General features: G+C 47.2%; 1 protein-coding gene and 1 pseudogene across 2 annotated transcripts in view; both read right to left on the bottom strand.

The window, feature by feature from the left end:
• The window catches only part of PLEKHG4B (pleckstrin homology and RhoGEF domain containing G4B), a 95,595-nt gene extending 75,755 nt beyond the window's left edge, over positions 1–19,840 (bottom strand). For both annotated transcript variants that reach the window (XM_066242972.1, XM_066242981.1), the window contains exon 1: positions 19,690–19,840. In XM_066242972.1, coding sequence (XP_066099069.1) covers positions 19,690–19,737 — 48 coding nt within the window. In that variant the 5' untranslated portion in view covers positions 19,738–19,840. The remainder of the gene's footprint in view (positions 1–19,689) is intronic.
• On the bottom strand, positions 373–14,281 carry LOC136321060 (small ribosomal subunit protein eS25-like; annotated as a pseudogene).
• Positions 19,841–20,072: the final 232 nt, after the last annotated feature.

Here is a 20,072-nt window from a genome sequence, read left to right as displayed (position 1 = left end):
CAGAGTGTCAGCCTGGAGTGTGGATGTCCTGGGTTCAATTCCCGGTCAGGGCACACAGAAAAAGCGCCCATCTGCTTCTCCACCCCTCCCCCTCTAGCTTCTCTCTCTTTCTCTTCTCCTCCCCTCCTGTAGCCATGGCTCAATTAGAGTGAGTTGGCCACGAGCTCCATGGCTCCACCTCAGGTGCTAAAAACTGGCTCCAGGTGCAACAAAGCAAGAGCCCCAGATGGGCAGAGCATTGCCCCCTCGGGCGCTTGCCGGGTAGATCCCCGTTGGGGCACATGCAGGAGTCTGTCTCTGCCTCCTCTCTTCTCACTAAAAATAAATAAATAGTTTTCTTTTTCAAAATATACAGCTGGCGGGACCCATTTTTCATGCATCTTCACCAGCATCTGTGGCACTCCCACCTTTGGTGTTTCTGGCATGAATTACTTGAGCTCTGTGCTTTGAAACTAGCTTAGTGAGTCCTTTACTAAGGAGGTCCTGCAGGGCTGCCCTGGCCAGGAACCTCAGATCTTCAGTCTCAGAGAGCTCAGCTGGGGTTTGAAGTTTATACTTGGGAACTTCCTTACAGTTTGTCCTATGTCGCTTTGTCAAACAAGACTAGGTTATTGACCTTGCCCCAAGCTTTGCCCTTGGACCACTTCTTTTTGGCCTTGCCCCCAGATTTGTCCCCTGGGTCTTGGCCTTTCTTGACCAGCTTTCTGGCATCTTTCTTTTTTTTCTCTCATCCTTGGGCAGCAGAACAAAACACAAAGAGCAGCTGCTACCACTGTAGCCTCAATAAGATGTCCGGGTTAGGCTGTTCTGAAGGAAGAACTTGGACCCTCCCCCTCTCATACCTGCCCACTGACCCAGCCAGTGGCCCGTATAAGGTGGGCTTAGGTGTAAGAGAGGGGCCAGGCCTGTGCAACCTGCTCTATCTCTACTCTGGGCCCCAGTTTCCTCGGCCGTTACACACACAGGAGGTCACAGGGTAGCTGCAAGGCCTGAGGGCAGGAGCCTCAGGAGGAGACCTGGTCCGTGGCAGGCACATGGCTGACAGGGCCTGCCAGAGGCTCTCCCTCCTGAGGACAAGCTGTGGGGAGCTTCACCTGCGCTGCCGATCACAGGCTGGCACATGCCCAGCTCAGAAGCTGCGACCCTTTTTCAACATGATACCTGCTTCTCTTCCAGGAGGATCTCATGCCTATCCAGGGCTTAACATTAAACAAATTACAAATCGAACCAATCCTACATTGTAAAACAAAATCATATAAACATAACCTCTCAAACATTTCTAAAACCAACTCCCTCCAAGCAGAGCTTCAGAGACAGAAAGAATACCAGAGTGCCTTCCTTCAAAGGTGAGGAAACCGAGTCAGCTACAGGGTAACACAGGTGTCACAGCCACCCAGCTGCTGGTGCGGAGTTGGGAGATGCATTCACCCTCGGGCCCCCTTCCAGGAGCTGCCCTTAAACCAGGGCATCAGAGGGCTGTGCGCCTCGGCTCCCAGGCCACCAGCTGGATGTCCACATACCTGCCTACCATGTGGCCTCTGAAACTCTGAACTGTCATGCCACGACCACCACAGTGGTGGGAAAGGAGGGCACGTCACAGCTCACAGCCACACTCACACATTTAACTCCTATGACTGACAAAGTACTCCAGTCCCACAGCTCTACATTAACTCTGCAATTATGTCTTAGCCATTCTACCAAAACTACCGCACTGTAGAATGGGCCTTGACCTGATGGGCTTTTATCTCCTGGTGACTCTGCCTCTACCAGGCACACTCAGAATCTTCCCAAGTGTCCTATGGAAAAGCTGCCTCAGGATCTCATCTGGACGTGTGGGGCACCCTGTGTGACCCAGCTCTGTCCTTCCTGCTCTCTACAAAACATTCAATAGTCCACAGACCAAGACCCAGTGATGGAAAAGTGATCAAAGAACACTAGTGTGTGACGTGAAAACTATAAGAAATTCAAATTTCAATGTCCATAAATAAAGTTTTATTGGAACACAGCAACCTCAGCCTATGGTTATGTTTGTGCTACAAAAGCGGAGTTTAATAGCTGTGACCAAGACCATATGGCCCCTCAAAGCCTAAAATGCTTACTGTCTGGCCCATCCCACCTCCCCATCTGCTGCCCCCGTGGCATGGGGCTCTGCTCACACCATTCTGGTTCAACAATCAAGTTTCAACTACTTGTCGGTGACATGTGACCCTTCGTGAATCAGCCTAGGAACAGCTCTGCTCCATGTGCTCCTAGGCTGGGCAGTCGATCGCCTTAGCCTGCAATGGGGACAGCCACCAGCACCTCTGTCTGTCGGGGCTTACTCATTTCTACTTAGGTTAAGTACATAAAAAGTGTCTAAAGCAGTCAAATAAAGTTCTGTTATTCTTTTTTTTTTTATTTTATTTATTCATTTTTACAGAGGCGAGAGAGACAGAGAGGGAGAGGAGAAAGAGACAGAGAGAGAAAAGGGGGAGGAGCTGGAAGCATCAACTCCCATATGTGCCTTGACCAGGAAAGCCCAGGGTTTCAAACCAGCGACCTCAGCATTTCCAGGTCGATGCTTTATCCACCGTGCCACTACAGGTCAGGCTTGTTATTCTTTTTTGTATTCGACAGCCTAATAAGCTACAGAAGAATTCTAAAATGGGGGGCTGTAAAAATCTTGGGGTGCTCCTATCGTGTGGCACATTAGGAAACGATGGTTGCACATGGGGAGTGGAACACAGCCCTCGCCACATATTGTATGTGCGCTTGGTCTGCACCCACAGCAAAAGCGGCTACAAACACAAGGTCCCAGTCCAAGGCCTGCCCTGGGCACAGGAGCCCATCATGCCAGCAGCAACTAGGAAGTGACCCACCTTCCTGTTCACCTGATGATCCTGCAATGGTCGGTAACAGACCCAGCACAGGGGGGAAACAGCACTACCAGCGACGCAGAAGGCAGAATGGGCAGGCAGAGACAGGGCCAGCAAGATGAGAAACAGGGGGCCCAAGGGAAGTGCCCATGAAGAGGAGACTCGCCGGGCAGTGGGCAGTGTCCCTGGGCCTAAGGCAAAGGCAGGGAGCGGGGTGGCGGTGGCACCACGTATAAGTGTTATCCGGGTTCTACATTGGCTGTTTCATAGTACAAAGTCCCCAAGATTTCTGCAATCTTATTTCTTCACTGTAAAACAGAAAAATTACTATAAATCTTATTCACTAATTATTCCCCAACGGTAACAATATATTTTATCTTAAAAGGACTTTAATGCTTTTTATTTTTTTTATACAACAGGCAAACTGACAATGAAATGTTGGTTTTCAAGGCATTTTGGCTGAATTTAGTTCTTTAATTCTTTTACTTCTTTGAAGGGGCCTGATAAAAATGTGTACAAGACTATTATTAACCACCATCAGTCCAGACTGGGTTCCTCAGGCAGAAATGTAGCTTCAGCTGGAAGTAAGAGTTTTGCTCATTCTAAACCACGCCAGGACCAGAAAGATGATCAACTTTAAAAATCTCCTAACTTTCTACATTGGGCCGTCCATTGAGACCTGGTCCACAGCAGAGCATGGGTGAGTGGAGGGACACCCCAAAGAAGTTAGGGCCTGCTCGGTCCACGAGCCTGTCTGTCTCTGCACCCATATCTACAGTTCTTTAGGAGAACAACTGATAACAGCCACTCTTTCCGGATTAATTTATCTGAAAAACCCTTGGTCGGGAACGGAAAGTGCTCTTGAAATGTGTCAGTTCAAAGAGATGTATAGCTTCTCATGTATAAAAAGCAAAACTTATTCTCATCCCTCCAAGTTTTCTGTTGTCCTTTTTTGTTCACATCACTGTTAAACTGAGCCAAAACAAACCACCTTCAAAAGCAGAGTAAGTTCTCTTTTGTCTGAGTCCAGCTGCGCTGCCAGCGTCTGCCTGGCATCCCGTCCTCAGCCGCACACCTGCGCCCCACACCTTTCCCACGCAGTTTCCAACACAGAAACAGCTAATTCCAGTTGATACTCTTGAGGAAGGGATGAAACTGATTTTTCTAAAATGCAGCTCCGACAGCAGATTTCACCTAAATCACTAGGTACATGTTTTTCCCCCCACACTTTCAGATTACATTCCAACATAAATTTTGAAAGGAGTAGGTACAAAAATGCTGAGTGGGATGGGACAGTCACATTGCATATCTGCACCGCTAGTGTAAAAATGTCACCTAACATCTTTCCTAAGTATCCTGTGACCAGGGACCCCAGACCACAGTTGGGATGCTACAGATGTGACTAAAGTCAGGAATCAGTTTGATTTGGGGTTCTTTAAAACAGGGGTACAGGAACTCTAGAGAAGTCCCTCTCGGGCTGGCAGTGTTTCTCTGCTCAGTGGTGCCTTAAAGGCAGCTGGTACCCAGGTCCTAACTTGACTTTAACAACAAGGTAAGAAGGCCCCAATTTACGGTATTAATGGAAAACCACAGCTGTGCTTTAAATTATTCATGCTTCCTGCGCTTTTCCTAAAGGCCCTCAATGACATAGACTTAATCTTTAGCTTCAGTGGGCCAGGTGATGACTGCCGACACCGCTGAGATTGTCAGGAACTGGTGTGCTGGGCCTGGACTGAAGCACCTTGGTTCTTCCAGTACAAGGTTGGAGTGAGGTTTCTAGACTGCATGTCTGGCTGGGAAAGCTCTGTGGGAACGCCTCCTTAGGCAGTACTGGAGTGCAGAAAGGGAGAATGCACTCTATACAAATGATAAAAAAAAGTAACAAAAAGTTATTCTAATGAAAAACTTGCGATGTATGTACTAGGAGTGCTAGGTAGTACTTTGCATGGCCTTTATGCCCAGGAAGGTCATCACTGGGCTGGTACAGGAAGCACATGGCCCCAGTCTGTCCATGATGTGAACGGGCTCCTGAGGTTTCCAATGTGGGTCCCAAAGAGGGACCAAAAAAGACACACTTGACCCTAGCCTGTTGGCTTAGTAGATAGATAGTGTCAACCCAGAGTGCAGAAGTCCCAGGTTCAATCCTGGGTCAAGGCATACATGAAAATGACCATCTGCTTCTCTTCCCCTCCCTCTCCACCCTTTTCCCCACCTGCAGCCAGTGACTCGACTGGTTTGAGCAATGGCCCCGAGCTGAAGACAGCTCAGTTGATTCAAGCATTGGCCCCAGACAGAGGTTGCCGGGTGGATCCCTGTTGGAGCACATGTGGGAGTCTGTTTCTCTATCTCCCCTTCTCTCACTTAAAAAAACAAACAAACAAACAAACAAATACGTACTCAACAAAACCTGTAAAGATAAAGCTGGAGCCTGGAGCCCAAACCCACACTCAGAATAGGCATGGCAGGAGGCTTACCAACTGTTGGTACTCCAGAACAGGGGAACTCCGATGCAAGAAAGACAAACATAGCACAGAGGAAAGGAGGTACTGGTGCAAACTGGAAAACCACTGACTGACAAGAGACATAATGCCCAGTGATGGCCAGGCTCAGTGTACAAGCAGCCTGGATCTGGCAGGGCCCTAAGTGTGGGCTGGCTCGTGAGGACAGACAGCGTGTCCCCCACCTGCTGGCAGTGGCCGCATGCCGTGAAGCCCGCATGTCTGCACAGCCTGGCTCTGAGGCGCTCCCACTGGAACTAAAGTACATGGCTTTGGGAGGGAGTCGGTAGACACTGGGTTTATGAGCATCCCATCCACAGTGGGGACTTAGCCTTGTCATTTATAATGTGGTCTCCAGGAGGAAATGATACCCCAAGTCATAGGGTTCCCCGGACAATTTAAGATTTCACCTGTGGTTCTAGCATTACCTCTGTTTTCCCCCTCAAAGTATTCCAATTTGGAGAATAAATGATACAGCCCCTCTTATAAGACATAAGTTTCCTTGAGCCCATAAGGTAGTAGTTCTCAGCTCCAGTGACCACAGGTTTATTACCCTCAGTTTTCACAATTTGCTTCTCTTTCAATTGGCCTTACTTTTGAGTGAAGAGTGAGAGGTGAGTAAAGAGTGAAAGGCGGATGATAACGGATATGACTGAAGGGTAGAGGGGAGTGGAAGTGAAGCTGAGTGAGGGTGGAGGGGAGTGGAAGTGAAGCTGAGTGAGGGTGGAGGGGAGTGGAAGTGAAGCTGAGTGAGGGTGGAGGGGAGTGAAAGTGAAGGTGAGTGAGGGTGGAGGGGAGTGGAAGTGAAGGTGAGTGAGGGTGGAGGGGAGTGGAAGTGAAGGTGAGTGAGGGTGGAGGGGAGTGGAAGTGAAGCTGAGTGAGGGTGGAGGGGAGTGGAAGTGAAGGTGAGTGAGGGTGGAGGGGAGTGAAAGTGAAGGTGAGTGAGGGTGGAGGGGAGTGGAAGTGAAGGTGAGTGAGGGTGGAGGGGAGTGAGGGTGGAGGTGAGTGAGGGGGAGGTGACACAGGGGGGAGATGATGAGGGGGGTGAGGAATTCTGTTTAGCTGCTAGTCAATTATTTGACTTCTGTGCCCTTTCAGGACAGTGTTTCAACTGCAGAAGGCATGATCAGGCTTGCTGAACTCACACAGGATCTAGACCAGGGGTCTCAAACTCCAAAATTGGTGCAGCCCGCCCACCAATTTTGTGCGGCCCGCAGACTAATCAAACTTCATGGATTAATCTGCAGGCCAGTCTGCGGGCCGCATAAAATTGGTGGGCGGGCCGCATGCAGCCCGCGGGCCGCGAGTTTGAGACCCCTGATAGACAGAATTCTGCAAATAATGGCAGTAAATCCATTATTTATGTAGTGTAGAGGTGTACGGACATGAGCAAGTCATGGGGCTGCACAAATTATGCCCCCACAAACAGGGACAACTGGGGAAACAGATGTGTGCAGCTGGAACACGCACTTGGGTTCTCTGGTCAGTGCTCACTGAAGCCCTTCTCCTCCCAGGATGGGGGCATCATTCTCCCATCTCACATGCTATGTTTTACTCATAGTAATAAACCCTGAGAAATGTGTCATCCTGTGAACAAAGGCTGGGAAAGAAAATCAAGAATGAAGCACTTAAGTTAGAAATTAAAAGGTAAAACTACCTCTTTTTGCAGATAACATCATCTCATATGTAGAAATTCTTGAAGAATCCACACAAAAAAACTTACCAGAACTAATAAATGGATTCAGCAAAGGTGCAGTGTACAAAATCAACATGCAAAAATCAGTTGTTTCTAGCAATGAATAATCCAAAAAGGCAATGAAGAAAACAGTTCCATTATATAATAGCATCCAAAAGGAATACCTAGCATACATTTAACCAGTTAGATGAAAGACTTGTACACTGAAAACTATAAAACATTGCTAGGAGCAATTAAAGAAACCTAAACATCCTGTATCCATGGATTGAAGGACTTAATATTGTTAAGAAGTCAACAGTATTCAAAGTAATCTGAACAAAATCTTTGCCAGCTAACTAGAGACTGAATCTCTTTAGTTCCAGAAGAGAAAGGACACTTGCTTCCCCAATACGATGAGGTGACGACAGTTGCTCAGATCCCTGGATCCAGACTGGCAGAGACAGTGCCAGGGCTGTCCAGTGTGGTGATGAAGCCAATCCTGGAGAAGCCAGCGGGAGCCCCGGGCAGAAGGGCAGGGCACCCTGGAAGCGTTTCATCCAGAGAGGACACGTGCCTTGAAAAGCATTGCGGTTCTGGTGGTGTCTGGTAAACTCTTGCTGGCCCTTGCTCAGGTACTCTTAGGTCACTGAGAACTGTGGGGTCGTGAGAGAGAAAATGCCCTCTAGGGTGTGAAGTGGTCCTATAGAGATATCCACCTCATTTGTCTCAGCCAGAGATGTGCACATAAAGGCTGGTTTTTCTCTAGAAGTTTGTTCAGGCTCTACAGACCTTAACACTAACATGGGAAATAGTGCTTCTGAGGCCAATAAACTCCAGACAGTCAGCCTCCTAAGATGGCCAAGATAAGGATCCTTTGATACCTCTAAATTTTTTATTTTTTAAAAAAATCTTATTGGCCCTGGCCGGTTGGCTCAGCGGTGGAGCGCCGGCCTGGCATGCGGGGGACCAGGGTTCGATTCCCAGCCAGGGCACATAGGAGAAGCGCCCATTTGCTTCTCCACCACACCCCCTCCTTCCTCTCTGTCTCTCTCTTCCCCTCCCGCAGCCGAGGCTCCATTGGAGCAAAGATGGCCTGGGCGCTGGGGATGGCTCCTTGGCCTCCGCCCCAGGCGCTGGAGTGGCTCTGGGAAGCAGAGCATCGCCCCCTGGTGGGCAGAGCATCGCCCCTGGTGGGCGTACCGGATGGATCCCGGTCGGGCGCATGCGGGAGTCTGTCTGACTGTCTCTCCCAGTTTCCAGCTTCAGAAAAATACAAAAAAAAAAAAATAAAATAATTATAATTTAAAAAAAACACAGAAACTAACTCATGCTTTTGAAGTTCACATGCTCTAAGATTAATCCTTAGTAAATAAAAGCTAGCTTAAATTTGTTGATTTAGGTAAAACAGACGTCTTTATTTTACCTGGGTTTTACAAAAGTAAGTCCATGTTAGTAACTGATTTTGATGTCTATGAAATATGTTTACGGAGGTGAAGTGAGTTAAAAAAACCAGATGGCTGAGGCTATAGGGAACCCCACAGCGGCCCCTTGGCTCTTCCCGGGGCTCCCGGCTTCCCATTCTCTGGTTTCTGCGTTCCTCCATCATCATAGAGAGTTTGAGCTGAACTTAAATGAAGGAACTTATGAGCTGACATTATTGAAAGGAGATATCTTATCCTATTGCCAAGATTTGAAAGAGTTACTTCAAGAAAATACCAAGTTGGTAAATGCTTCCTTTCACAGTGAGCTCCCAGAAGACAAAGATTCTATGAAGATCATTGACTGGCACCTGGAGATTTTGTTTACGAGAAATGCCATCAAATATACTGCTCACAAAAATTAGGGGACATTTTATCGCTTTCATATTCATTTTGAAATATCCCCTAATTTTTGTGAGCAATTTAGAAGACCCTCTCCAGCTTTGTTGGGTCAGACCTCACCAGGAGCCTAATCACGAATGGACATCTACCCATCTCTGACACCTGCCTCTGCCTATAAGGACATCAAAAACTCCTCAAGGACAAGAAGTCACTGACATCAGAGGCAGACAGCTTCACGAAAATGTCAACAAGGCCTGTATACCTACAGATTGATAAGGAACTCAGAAACCATTCTAATTGCCTTTATCAGTCTGCTAATGATATTAGTCATAATAATAGTTGTACATGCTCTTTGGTTTTATTATACAGTCCAACTGAATGTGATAATACTTTTATGGTTATGTAAATGTTATACTAGATGCCAAATACAGAAAAATTAGGCAGAAGGCAAAATTCAGATCATAATAGCTCACAGAATAGAAATGATAAAGAGTTTTTTCACAATGAAAGACATAAGACATGACTCCTTCCATTTACCTGCCCCTCCCATTTCAGCAAAATTTGGCCTCAACTCACAACCCATGGTTACAGTATTGCCCTATCCCTAATGGTCAACAGGACGACATCAATACTGACACTTCCTAGAAACAAGCTTTCCTAAAACTCGGAGACCACAATATCCAATCAAAATGTTAGTCCTCAATGCATACTTCAAATAGATTTATGACCAAAAAAGGAGATTATAGAAGAAAAACGGGTTCTATGGTAAGTAACCTCACAGGGTGATCTGATCATAAATTCCTAACTGGGCAGGTCATGGTGGGTAGTCACACCCAAGGCATATAACTTCCTTTACTCAAAGGCTTATCTTTGCCTTAAGGAAGCCCTGACCATTGTTTCTGTGCATCTAGGTTAACACCTTTGAATTGATCCCTTTCACCCCTCATTCTAATCCAACCCCTGGTTCCTTCTCTCTCACCGTCATGTAATCTTCCTTATGTTCCTTCCTTATTTCAAATGCATAAAAGAAGCTGCAGCCTGATCTGTGGTGGCAATTCTACAGAATTGAGGGTCCAGGAATAAACCATACAAATGACAGCCCACTGACTTTCAGCCAGGGTTCCGAGACATTCAATAAGCAAAAACTAATCTTGTGGACAAAAGAGGGCCACATACTAAACCTGACAAGCTCAGGAGAAGCCTGCATAGTGGGCCTTACAAACTGTTGGGCAGATAAAATATATTATGCTCACTTTGTTAAAGATGGCGCTGCCCACATGGAAGCCCATCGCCAAAGTGATTGCTTGGGATGGGCATGATTATATTAATGTGTGTTGGGGGCAGGCTGTGAGCAGGCAGGATCCTTGTATCCTGGGCTTGGACTAAGCCTTTCCCACCCTTTTTGATGTGGGGTAGTGCACTCTCATGAGAAATCCCATCATGCCTCAGATAAGTGACTCTGTATTAGAGACTTCCCTATTTGTACATTGGATTAAAGGTTTGGACATCTACACCAGTGGTCCCCAACTCCCGGGCTGTGGTCCGGTACCGGTCCGTGGGCCATTTGGTACTGGTCCACAGAGAAAGAATAAATAATTTACATTATTTTCGTTTTATTTATATTTAAGTCTGAACGATGTTTTATTTTTTTAAAATGACCAGATTCCCTCTGTTACATCCACCTAAGACTCACTCTGGTCGCTTGTCTCGGTCACGTGATACATTTATCCATCCCACCCTAAAGGCCAGTCCGTGAAAATATCTTCTGACATTAAACCGGTCCATGGCCCAAAAAAGGTTGGGGACCACTGATCTACACTATAAAGTGGGGCAGACCAGGAGCTTGCTTTCTCTCAGTTCCTGAGATTAGCATTAGAGAAGAGAGGAGAAGTAGCTAAGATGGCGGAGTGCTGAAAGAGAAGCCAGTTTGTGTAGAGTTTGTGCAGAGAGAAGGAGATGGGGAACAGAGGTGAATGAGACTGGTGAGGTAGATACCTTTGACTCTAGGAAACTCAGATAAGACAGTAGCTTTGTGAGCGCTGAATGAGTGGGTTTTGGAGCCCAGTGTGTTTTTACTTGCCCGCCGGGTGCAAGCTAGGATTAAAGATAATGGCCCACCAGTTCGTGGCTCTGTTGTTTCATTACCGTCTGTCCGAATCTAATGCGAACCTGCATGGGCCAGGCGGCTGTGATGGTGGCCATGGCTACTGGCCTTACACAAACTCATACTGAAAGTAACCACATAGGGTGGTCTGAACATACACATTCTGAACTAAGTGAGTCATAGCAGGTAGTCATGTCCTAGACTTATAGCTTCCTTGACAAAGTTCAATCTTTACCTTAAATAAGTCTGTCTATTGTCTTTTTGTATTAGGTAACATATTTTTGAAATGTCAGAATAATCTTTTGCAGATCACAGAGCCCCCCTCACCGTTATCTTGTTCCCCACAGACCATCTCTATGTGCTGTAAACGTTGAAGATCCTGTGCCTACCAGTGTGAAACAAGAAGGTGTCTCTCCATTTTGCTTTTTATCTAACCTCAGAGATTTCCCTGCTTTGCTTTCTTCTGCCCCCTTAATCTACCCTACCACCCGGGAATTCATATACCCTCCCTTACGTCTCTTCCTTTGATTCTCATGTATAAAATAAGCTGCAAAACTGACATTTTTGTCAACCCATTGAGATTTTGCTTCTCAGCAATTGTCGTCAGTCTGTCTCAAAGTCATAAAAATTCTCTACAAGTTTGGACATTTCTTACATTAACAATTTCAACAAATGGTGCTGGAAAAAGTGAATATCCACACACAAAAGAATGACGCTGGACCCCTATCTTATACCATACACCAAAATTAACTGCAAATGGATCAATGGCCTAAATGTAAGACCTAAAACTAAAAAACAAATAAAGATAAATCTTCATGACCTTGGATGTGGCAAAGTTTTCTTAGATATGACACCAAAAACAAGAACAAATTATATATATATATATGGTTTCATCAAAATAAAAAATTTTGTGGCCTGACCAGGGGGTGGCGCAGTGGATAGAGCGTTGGACTGGGATGCGGAGGACCCAGGTTCAAGACCCCAAGGTTGCCAGTTTGAGTGCAGGCTCATCTGGTTTGAGCAAAAAGCTCACCAGCTTGGACCCAAGGTTGCTGGCTTGAGCAAGGGGTTACTCAGTCTGCTGAAGGCCCATGGTCAAGACACATATGAGAAAGCAATCAATGAACTGAGATGTCGCAACAAAAAATTGATGATTGATGCTTCTCGTCTCTCTCCGTTCCTGTCTGTCCCTGTCTATCCCTCTCTCTGACTCTCACTCTGTCTCTGTAAAAAAAAAAACAAAAAACCAAAATTTTGTGCACCAAAGGACCATATCAAGGAAGTAAACAGATGGGAGAAAACATTTACAAATCATATATCTGATAAGAGTCCGGTTTCCAGAATATATAAAGAAATGTCGAAACTCAACAACATAAAGAAAAACAGTCCAATTTAAAAATGGGCACAGGGCTTGAACAGGCAGCTCTCCAAAGAAGATAAACAGATGGCCAGCAAGCACACACACACAAAATGCTCAAGATCAGTAGCCCCTGGGAAATGTAAACCAAAACTACAGTGAAGTACCACTTCATACTCATTAGGATGACAATAATAATAATTTTTAAAAACCAGAAAATAAGTGTTGGTGATACTGTGGAGAAACTGGAACCCTCATACATTGCTGATGGGAATGCAAAATAGTTCAGCTGCTGTGAAAAAGTGTAGTAGTTCATCAAAGTTAAACACAGAATTACCGTGTAACCCTGAAATTCTATTCCTAGGTATACACCCAAAGAAACGAAAACATCTGTACATACAGAAACCCGAAAACACATTTTCATAGCAGCACTATTCACAAAAGTCAAAAGATGAAAACAGTCCAATATTCATCAACAGATAAGTGGTAAGCAAAATGTGGTCAATCTATACAATGGAATATTCTTTGGCCTTAAAAAGAAAGGAAATTCTGGGCCCTGGCCGGTTGGCTCAGCGGTAGAGCGTCGGCCTAGCGTGCGGAGGACCCGGGTTCGATTCCCGGCCAGGGCACACAGGAGAAGCGCACATTTGCTTCTCCACCCCTCCGCCGTGCCTTCCTCTCTGTCTCTCTCTTCCCCTCCGCAGCCAAGGCTCCATTGGAGCAAAGATGGCCCGGGCGCTGGGGATGGCTCTGTGGCCTCTGCCCCAGGCGCTAGAGTGGCTCTGGTCGCAACATGGCGACGCCCAGGATGGGCAGAGCATTGCCCCCTGATGGGCAGAGCGTCCCCCCTGGTGGGCATGCCAGGTGGATCCCGGTCAGGCGCATGCGGGAGTCTGTCTGACTGTCTCTCCCTGTTTCCAGCTTCAGAAAAATGAAAAAAAAAAAAAAAAAAAAGAAAGGAAATTCTGACATATACTAAACATAGATGGACCTTGAGGACTTTATGCTGAGTGAAGTCAGCAGTCACAGTAAGACAAATACTGTGATTTATTCTACTTACATGAGGTACTTAGAGTTGTCACAATCATAGAGACGGAAAGTAGAATGAAGGTCTCCAAAAGGTGTGGGCTAGGGGGATGGGGAGTTAGCATTTAATATAAGCTACAGAGCTTCTGATTTACTTATAGGGATGAATGGAGGTGACCCCAGTATAACAATGTGAATATACTTAATACACTGAACTGTACAATTAAAATGGTTAAGGTGATAAATTTCACGTCATATGCATTTTTTTTTTTGAAGGTTAATGAATGGCTGTTAGTGTCTCTAACAGCCAGACTGGAAGCAGTATCTTCCCTCTCCTGGGCCAGATTGGATCACCTAACTCCACACATGCCCATGTGAGGGCTCCCATTCAGCATCCCCAGGAGCCACACCCACAACTGGGCCAACACCCTGCGAGAGGAAGGCAATGTTTTGCACCTCAATTTGGGATTGGGGGGTAGGGAGGAAAATAATGAGGAGAAACAAACACAAGGTTTTGTTGGACAGCAGGTTCAGGTAGAGGGGGTTCCTGGACAGGGCTGACACCCTGTGTTCTGCTTGACCACAGGAAGAGACCTAGGCTGACACTGGTGGTCCAGGGGAACCAACTTGACAGGATCAGCCAGAAAGCAGTGATTTCAAGGCCTCGTGTTCATTTTGCCCTTGTCCCCTTCTCAGTCAGCTTCCCAATGTCCTTTCCCTGGAGCTTGAGGCTGATGGCTCTCTCAATTTTGCCCAAAACCTGGTTATTAGAAATGGCCTGTCCACTCTTGTATTCTGCAATGACCCATGGCCTTTCACTGATTTTCATCACCAGGCCCTTTTGCGTCAGTCCCTTGCTCTGCCGGCCCTGCTGGATCACCCTGTCCTCCTCCAGGGTCAGCTGGTCATGGGGCAGATCCTCGGTCTCCCAGTCCAGCTTGGCCATGTTCTGGTGCTTGAATACTGTTTGTTCTGGCCCATAACCCATTTCTTAGAAGTTTCCACATCTGCTCTTCTCTGAGCCCCTAAAGGTGGCCTGCTTGAACTTGGCCTCATGGCTGTGGGCCCTTCTGATCAGCATCCTCACCGCGTCCCCGCTGTTCTTGGCCACAGCAGGACAGACGGGTCCAGTGGCTCTGCAGTAGTGCCATGTTATATGTATTTTAACACATTTTAAAGAATCACGTACTGTATGATTCATGATTCCATTTACATGAAAAATTCAGAGTAGATAAATCCAGAGAGCACATGAGTAGTTCCAGGTGCTAGCAGAGGATGGAGAGGAGGGACACTACTTAATGGGTATGGGAGTTTACTTTTGGGTGAGAAAAATGTTCTGGAACTAGATAAAAATGGTGGTTGGATAGCACTATAAAGATAATATATGCCACTGAATTGTTTGCATTAAAATGGTTAATCTTATGTGAATTTTACCTCATTACTTTTTTTTTTTTTTTTTTTTTAGTGAGAGGAGGGGAAGCAGAGACAGACTCCCGCATGCACACTGACTGGGATCCACCTGGCAAGTTCATCTGGGACCCTTGCTCCATTGCAACTGGAGCCATTTTTTAGTGCCTGAGGCAGAGGCTATGGAGTCATCCTCAGCACCTGGGGCCAACTTGCTCTAATTGAGCCAGGGCTGCAGGAGAAGAGAAGAGAGCGAGACAGAGACAGAGAGAGAAGCGAGAGGGGGAGGGGTGGAGAAGCAGATGGGCGCTTCTCCTGTGTGCTCTGACCGGGAATTAAACCTGGGAGTTATACATGCTGGGCCGACACTCTACCACTGAGCCAACTGGCCAGGACCAATACATTACTTTTTAAAATTACATAGTTACATTACATTCCAGAAATTGTGCTAATGCCTTTTCTCCTCATGTGCTGCTGTTGCTCTCTATCCCCAACAACCCTTGCACATGCTTTTCCTATTTTATATTGTGCTTTGGTGACAGGTTACATTCATCTCTGAGGCCAGTCAGCACGTATCACTGGCCACCGTGAATCTCTGCTCTGCAGTCAGGGATGTTAGATCTGGACACACAGATGTCAGTTTGAGAACTAAATGCTCCCTCTTTACCCAGTCCGGTGCTCCAGCTGACTAGACGCTTGTCCCAATTAGGTTTTCTTTAGTCTCTGAATAATCCAGAAGAAAAGTTCTGAGACCCTGAAACCAAATAGAGTTCATGGCCTATTGATTTGGGCACTTCACAAACATTTCTTTTTAAAAATAATAAGTGATTATATTGTTAAAAACAGTATATAATTATAGTCATAATTCCTCTTCTCAGTTGGTATTTTTGAGTACAAAAATGCATTGAACGTAACTTCACTGAATTATTTTTCCTTAAGTAATTTGACAGAAAATTAAAACTCAGTCCTTTTTACCTCCTGTTTGTAGGAAAATCTATGCAGAATTACAGAATAGCAGCTGACATTTTTCAAGTACTGCAAATGCTGTTCTAAGCACACTATAATGCCGCTGTTATCCCTGTTCTAAAGACAGTGAGGTGAGGGGCTGGCCTGCCTACCCACTCATGGGGAAAGCAGGGCTGAACCCAGGCCCCTCCAGCAGCACAGCCTACATCCCAACCACGGATCCACTGCTTGTGCCACACTGCCCTTTGTCCCATTCTAGCAAGGACAGAGTCAAGAGCTCTCAAAATCTCACTCCAACCCCTTCACTCTCCAGGCAAAGTCACCTGATGGCCCACAGCTAATTACCGGTCAGAGTTCCTACCAAGCCAAACCACATCTCCACTTGACAATGGAGGGAGAGGTCATCTTCCTGGCTGCCCTTTCCACTCATTTGAAATTAATTCAGGTTTTTATTTTCTGCACTGTTCGCCGTCCTCCCCACCCCAAAAACACACATACAAAGCACATTCATCATGTCACACCAGGGTTTATTGAGCCTTTCTCTGTAATTGTCTTGGGTCTGCTTTGACTATATCTCACTTAGACAAATGCAGTTTCCCAGAATGAGGTATGCCCTGGCTGCTCCCTCAGGTCCCACAGGGCAGGCTCTGCCTCTGTGTGACCCGCAGAAGGTTGGAACTGCGTGGGGGGGGGGGTGAAAGCAGGCTTTAGAAGAGCAGAGGAGGTTTACCATCAATGTGACACCTACTGTGAGCCATGCACTATTCCAGGCACCAGAAAAACAAGGGAAATGAAATAAAGCCTGGGGAGACAGGCAATCAAGGAGCCAGACACAAGATAATATAGTTTAGACCCTGGTTTGGAGACTCATGTAGGGAGAAATCAAGCAGGAAAGGAGCTGGGGTGGGGAGGATGGGGGTGGGGGTGAGGGGTAGACGTTACAAAGTGGGCTGCAAGCAGGATGATGGGGGTTTTGTTTTCTGAGAGTGATGCCTACCAGAACTGGGGTGTCCTTGGGTCAGGGGTTGTAGGCAGGTGAGACTTCTCCAGAAGAGGTACACATACTCATTACCTGGATTACTTGATCAGTTCTAGTGCAGAACTTCAAAGCAATTAATTCCTAACTGTTGTTGCATTAGATGTAACCCCATTCCTAAGCCTCAAAAACATCAGTAGTTTTAAAGTAATGTAAAAGAAATTCACTACACAATATCTTTTGCACAATCTGATACTTTCAGTGTTGGGGAAAATTCTATAAGGTCAGATACTTGTTTAAAAGTATCTGAAAGCCCTGGCCGGTTGGCTCAGCGGTAGAGCGTCGGCCTAGCGTGCGGAGGACCCGGGTTCGATTCCCGGCCAGGGCACACAGGAGAAGCGCCCATTTGCTTCTCCACCCCTCCGCCGCGCTTTCCTCTCTGTCTCTCTCTTCCCCTCCCGCAGCCAAGGCTCCATTGGAGCAGAGATGGCCCGGGCGCTGGGCATGGCTCTGTGGCCTCTGCCTCAGGCGCTAGAGTGGCTCTGGTCGCAATATGGCGACGCCCAGGATGGGCAGAGCATCGCCCCCTGGGGGGCAGAGCACCGCCCCTGGTGGGCGGGCCGGGTGGATCCCGGTCGGGCGCATGCGGGAGTCTGTCTGACTGTCTCTCCCTGTTTCCAGCTTCAGAAAAATGAAAAAAAAAAAAAAAAAAAAAAAAGTATCTGAAAGCTACATCATTGAGAATTTGGGCTCAGGTGTGAACAGAGACACCTGGAAAGGTGTCCCAGAAATCAGGACAGAGGTAGCATTCAACTTGGGGACATCCAGCTAAATGATGAACTGGGTTTCCTTTCCAGAAGCATTTACACATCCATTTTTAAATTAGACCCTATGGTGCTCTGGGAGGTAGGTGGGCCATGTGTTATTCCTATACACGATAATGCATAGACTGAAGCTCCAAGGGGCTGACAGCTAATAAAGGGCAGATGCAGATGCACATCCAATCTCTAAGATCCCAGGCCTGGTGCCTCTTCCCCACTCCACAGGCACCTGCCCTCTTGGCCCCTTATAGAATAAATAGCAAAGATGAGATGCCTTCTCTTTGCAGGGCTCCAGGTTCCCCGGGCAGCCTCAGGATCAACCCGTGCAGGACAGGACTTAGCATTTCTCAGGCCACCATACCCCAACCCCCACCTCTCTTCCCCCAGCATCCTCTCTTGACTCCTTATCCCTCAGTAGTGTGCTGGGCTCATTCTCCTCAGCTGGACTGGTGAGCCAGCAGGAAAGAAGGTGAGGAAGCCTCAATCCCTGCCCCCAGAGCTTCTGGACAGAACGCGAAAGCCCTGAAGCTCAACACTGAACAGATGCACCACTGCCTCAGGGTATATATAGCCTTGCCAAGGAAAACCACGGAGGGCTTCAGGGCTGCTTCTTAGCTGGAAGACATAAAAAAACCCTTGCTTTCCACCATCTGTAGAATGGGTATCCCATCTAGGCGGACTGCTGTTAGGGTCTAGTAGGCTCTACATGACTTGTATTTTTGTTCAAGCATAAAGAGAGGACACGTTAGTTTTATGTGGAAGGAGAGAGGCAATGGTGTGTGAACTGGGCTTGAAGATTCTCTTTAAAAAAAAAAACACAACGCTAAGATCTGAGAACCTGAGGGCTCCTATGGTGGGTTGGATGATTCAACCGGTGAACGCACATTTCAGAGCAAATTCAAGGTCGACTTTATTTTGTTAGTTTTACAAGTACTCATGTGAGATCGCCCGCAGGCTCGTGAACTAAAAGATGTCACAGACACAAAGGTCTTAATTTCATCAAAGCTATTTCAGACGCACACCAGACCCTTTAATGGAATAAAACATGAAGACTGTCCTGCTAACCACAGGTTACCTGGCACTCAGGCCCACCACCCACCGGGAAGGTCAGGGCTCTGCTCTCCACGGCCCACCTGCACAGTCCACATTGCTCCCAATACAGGCCGCCTTGCACATTTGCAAACTAGCCCCCCAGCACAGTGAGATTAAAATGCGATGTCACCTCAGAAGCAAATGTGGGCTTGTTATCTGGGTGGCGGATGCCCAGCTCTGCAGACAGAATCCCATCATGAATGAAAACATGTAGCTGTTAAACATCTCAGCCTCTGAATGTGTTTCACTGAGAGCAAACATATCCCATAAAGTGACCTCGAAAGTTCCTCCTGACCCAGAGACCCTGTGGATGTGACCCAGGCTCTGGGAAATAGAAGCCGAACCTCACTTCTGTCCATTCTGCAATCTCTACATGAAGCTGAGACGCTCACTCTCCTCCCAGTGCTCACTGCCTGTTTAGCAAAGCCATTTCATAAGGTATTAATTATGCACAGTTTCAACTACATTTAACTTAATTTTGAATTATATGTTTTAATTCTTAATTAGACACCTCAAAGTACCAACTAAAATTTTTAAATAAAAATGCTGTTTGGTAACAGGAGTTGAGTGTAATTACCAAAACACTTAAATCTAGTTTCACAGGCAAAAAGGAAAGACAAACCCCATACACTTTTTGCGTTTTACACGAAGCAATACCAAACAGCTTCCAGCACACTCTTCCAAACCTGAAGTCACTAGCTTGTCTTATTAGGCTATGTTCATTATTTAAATCAACTGACCTTCCAACATAAAAATAAATCCTGGTATTTCTTTCAGTAAAAATTCTGTGCCTTCGTGCACCACAGTTCATTGGTTTGTCCTACCAGTTTTGAGCTAATGAGTAACTTGGGAACATTCTCATCCTTGGCAACAATTTCACAAGTGTCTTTTTGTCTTACGCTCCTTCCCTCTGCACTCCCTTCAGACCCCAGAAATGCAAATCTGTCTTGGAAAGCATATTTTCCTCATACATATTCATAAGGTTAGGGAAAAGTTTGCTCAACTGTGTTCAAAAGACCAGAAAGTCAAAGTTTCCTCCTCTCGCTGCAGCGGCGGCGCTCGGGACCCCTCCCCCCGCGGCTGGTCCCCTACCTGGGCGCTGGAGCCCTTGCTGCCCGAGTGGTCCGCGCTGAAAGCCATAGTGCTGCCGCCTTTGTCCCGACTCAGGGGCAAACATCTCCAAAGACGCCACTGCCCTGAACTGGGGCGCGAATGGGGCCCGCCGTCCGCCAGGAGGACCCTCCCGGGCCGCGCTCCCACCCCGCGCGGCGGCGGAAGCGGTGGGCGGGGCGCGAGGGCGGGACCTCACCCGGCGGGGGCTCCCCGGCGGGGGCGGGGGCTCCCCTCGCTTGGGCTCGGAGGCGGGGTCTCAGTCCCACCCCTCCAGACTTCTCCTAGACCCCTTCCTTCTCCCTCCCCTGGCCAACTCTCCACTCCCGGCCCCAGGCGGGGCGGGGTCTCACCCCTTCTCCCCC

This window comes from Saccopteryx bilineata, chromosome 1 (genome assembly GCF_036850765.1).
Source record: "Saccopteryx bilineata isolate mSacBil1 chromosome 1, mSacBil1_pri_phased_curated, whole genome shotgun sequence".
Lineage (NCBI taxonomy): Eukaryota > Metazoa > Chordata > Mammalia > Chiroptera > Emballonuridae > Saccopteryx > Saccopteryx bilineata.
The sequence above is the reverse complement of the archived record's forward strand: the minus strand, read 5'-3'. Positions and strand labels throughout refer to the sequence as shown.